The sequence below is a fragment of the Palaemon carinicauda genome, chromosome 29, assembly GCF_036898095.1.
Source record: "Palaemon carinicauda isolate YSFRI2023 chromosome 29, ASM3689809v2, whole genome shotgun sequence".
Lineage (NCBI taxonomy): Eukaryota > Metazoa > Arthropoda > Malacostraca > Decapoda > Palaemonidae > Palaemon > Palaemon carinicauda.
In genome coordinates this window covers 39,807,314-39,809,501 of record NC_090753.1, presented here as the reverse complement: position 1 = coordinate 39,809,501, position 2,188 = coordinate 39,807,314, and the positions used below count along the sequence as shown (strand labels likewise).

Below are 2,188 nucleotides of genomic sequence, written 5' to 3'. Positions count from 1 at the left end.
TTTTTGTTGATTATATATTTAGTTTGTAGGAAGTATTGAATTAAGGTTATGTTTTGTTTTGTTTTTTTTTTCCTTTTGTCTAAGAGTCTGGTTTTAGAAAATGTAAGGGGAAAGTTTGTGTTGCAGAGACAATTGTCTGGTAGAGTGATTCAGGGTGTGTGGCTTGTTGTTGCAACATCCCGCCACAGGGTTATTTGCCGAGTGTTGCTTTGGTACTGTATTAGTGTGATAAGGTAGACATTTTCAGTGGGCTCTTTGTTGCTGTGAGCCAGAATGGCTCCTCTCAGATCTGTATTGATGGCTGTGTTTCCTCCATGTAGATTGATCGAGTGTTTTAGGCTTTTGCAATCTTGCAATCGTCACTAGCTCAGTTTGTAGCGTGGACACAGTTTGAAAACCTCCTCCAGTTTTTCTCTGTAGCCTGATGGAGAAATGACTGTAGCTGCTGCTACAGGAATATCACAATCAAGTGATCCATTCGTATATTAGATGTTGGGGGCTGAGGGGCTGCTAAATGCATTTTTGCCTGCTTCTGTGAGTTGTTTTGGTGTCCAAAGAGCTTTGCTTTCTGCTGGAAGGATGGTGAAGTTGTACTGGATGGGTCCGGGGACCACGGAGCAGGAGTGATGTAGCCATTATGCTTTTGTTGCCACTTTGTCTTGTAGGGTTAAGTTTGCATTTGCATTCTTCTATGTGTATCTATTGGTGTGCTACTGTTGTTAACACACATTGGGTTCTCTTCAAATGTCATCTTAAATGTGTTATATATTAGAGTTGGTATGTTACATTTTCAAGTAAAGTCTAAGTAAGTTAACTTTAAAATAGTTTATTCTTTAAGAACAGCGTTAACATCTCCATCACAGGAGTATAGATGGTTTGGTCGGATGACCATTCCGTAGGACATCTAAAAGTGAACTGATACAAATATCCAATTTCATACCAAAGTTTACACAGGTATCTCAGCATTTATGGATTTATAGTAAACACAACATTTATACCGGAAGATACTTGTTCCGTTCTCACAGACAACTTCTTTCTCACGGGGCTTGGTTGTGTTTACTCTTCATGAAAAATGTTACATTGCTGAGGTTTGGCAATCGCATCCTGCTTAGAATATGACTATGGCAGTTCTCACACTTCTCTTACTTCCACAATGACCTGTAGGTCATGTGTTTTGAACAAGTAATATCTAATATATTACATATCCAGCAGTCTCTTTGCATGGATATTCAGCGGATCAATCTCCTCCACCAGAGGGAAAAGTCTTTTTAAATCTGTTATTCAGAGGGCAGTCTCTGTCTCCTTTGATTGACTTGAATATGATACTACAGTCTATGATATCTATCCTAGCTGAAAGGGAAATTAGGTTAGTTTCAGCTCTTAAACTGCAGAGTCTGATACACATTGGAGAGCAGCTGATGAGTCTCATGGCATTGTTTTGTGCCACTTCTAAGGATGGTTTTTGTGTTTCGCTCAGTGAGGTGAGCGTAGGTGTTGCATAGTCGATGTGATATCAAATTGATGGAATTTAAAGTCTTAGGAGACTTTGATACTCCTAGTTTGAGGGAGGTCATTCGTTTCATGGCTGAGAGACGAATGTATGTTTTCCCTCTGAGGTGGGTTACTTCGTTGTCAGGTGATAGAGATTTGCTGATGATTATCCCTAGTTACATGAATTGATTCACCCATTCTATGGGTTCTCTCATAATAGTGAAATTCTGAGGATCTTGTGGGTATCTGATGGCCATGGCTTTGGTCTTTTTGATGTTGATTTTTAGGCCAAGGTCTTTGCATTTGGCCTGGGTAATGTCCACTGCTTTTTGGGTGGTTTTTTCGTGAGTGTGCTTTATATGGGCTGATGATTCATATATCATCAGCGTATATGAAGATTTCTACCCCGTTTGGGAGGTTTAGAGTGACTAAATTCTCCATAAATAAGTTGAAGAGGTTAGGGCTTAATATGCCCTCCTGAGGCGTTCCGTTTTTTAGGTGGATGGATTCAGAGGTTTTTCTTTGAAAGGTGACTCTCTCTTCTCGGTTCTGTGTGTAGTTCCGAGTCCACACCAGTATATGACCTTTCACTCTTTTTTACACAAGTGTGAAAAGGATAGCTGGGGAGCTGGCTAGTCCAAAGGCTTTCTCTAGGTCGAGAAAGATGACAAAGTCTTTATAGTTGTTGATTGTTTTG

General features: G+C 40.0%; 1 protein-coding gene across 1 annotated transcript in view; it reads right to left on the bottom strand.

The window, feature by feature from the left end:
* Positions 1-2,088: 2,088 nt before the first annotated feature.
* The window catches only part of LOC137622525 (uncharacterized), a 393-nt gene continuing 293 nt past the window's right edge, over positions 2,089-2,188 (bottom strand). The window contains exon 1 of the mRNA XM_068353128.1: positions 2,089-2,188. This exon is cut by the window's right edge and continues 293 nt beyond it. Within this exon, the coding sequence (XP_068209229.1) occupies positions 2,089-2,188 (100 nt within the window).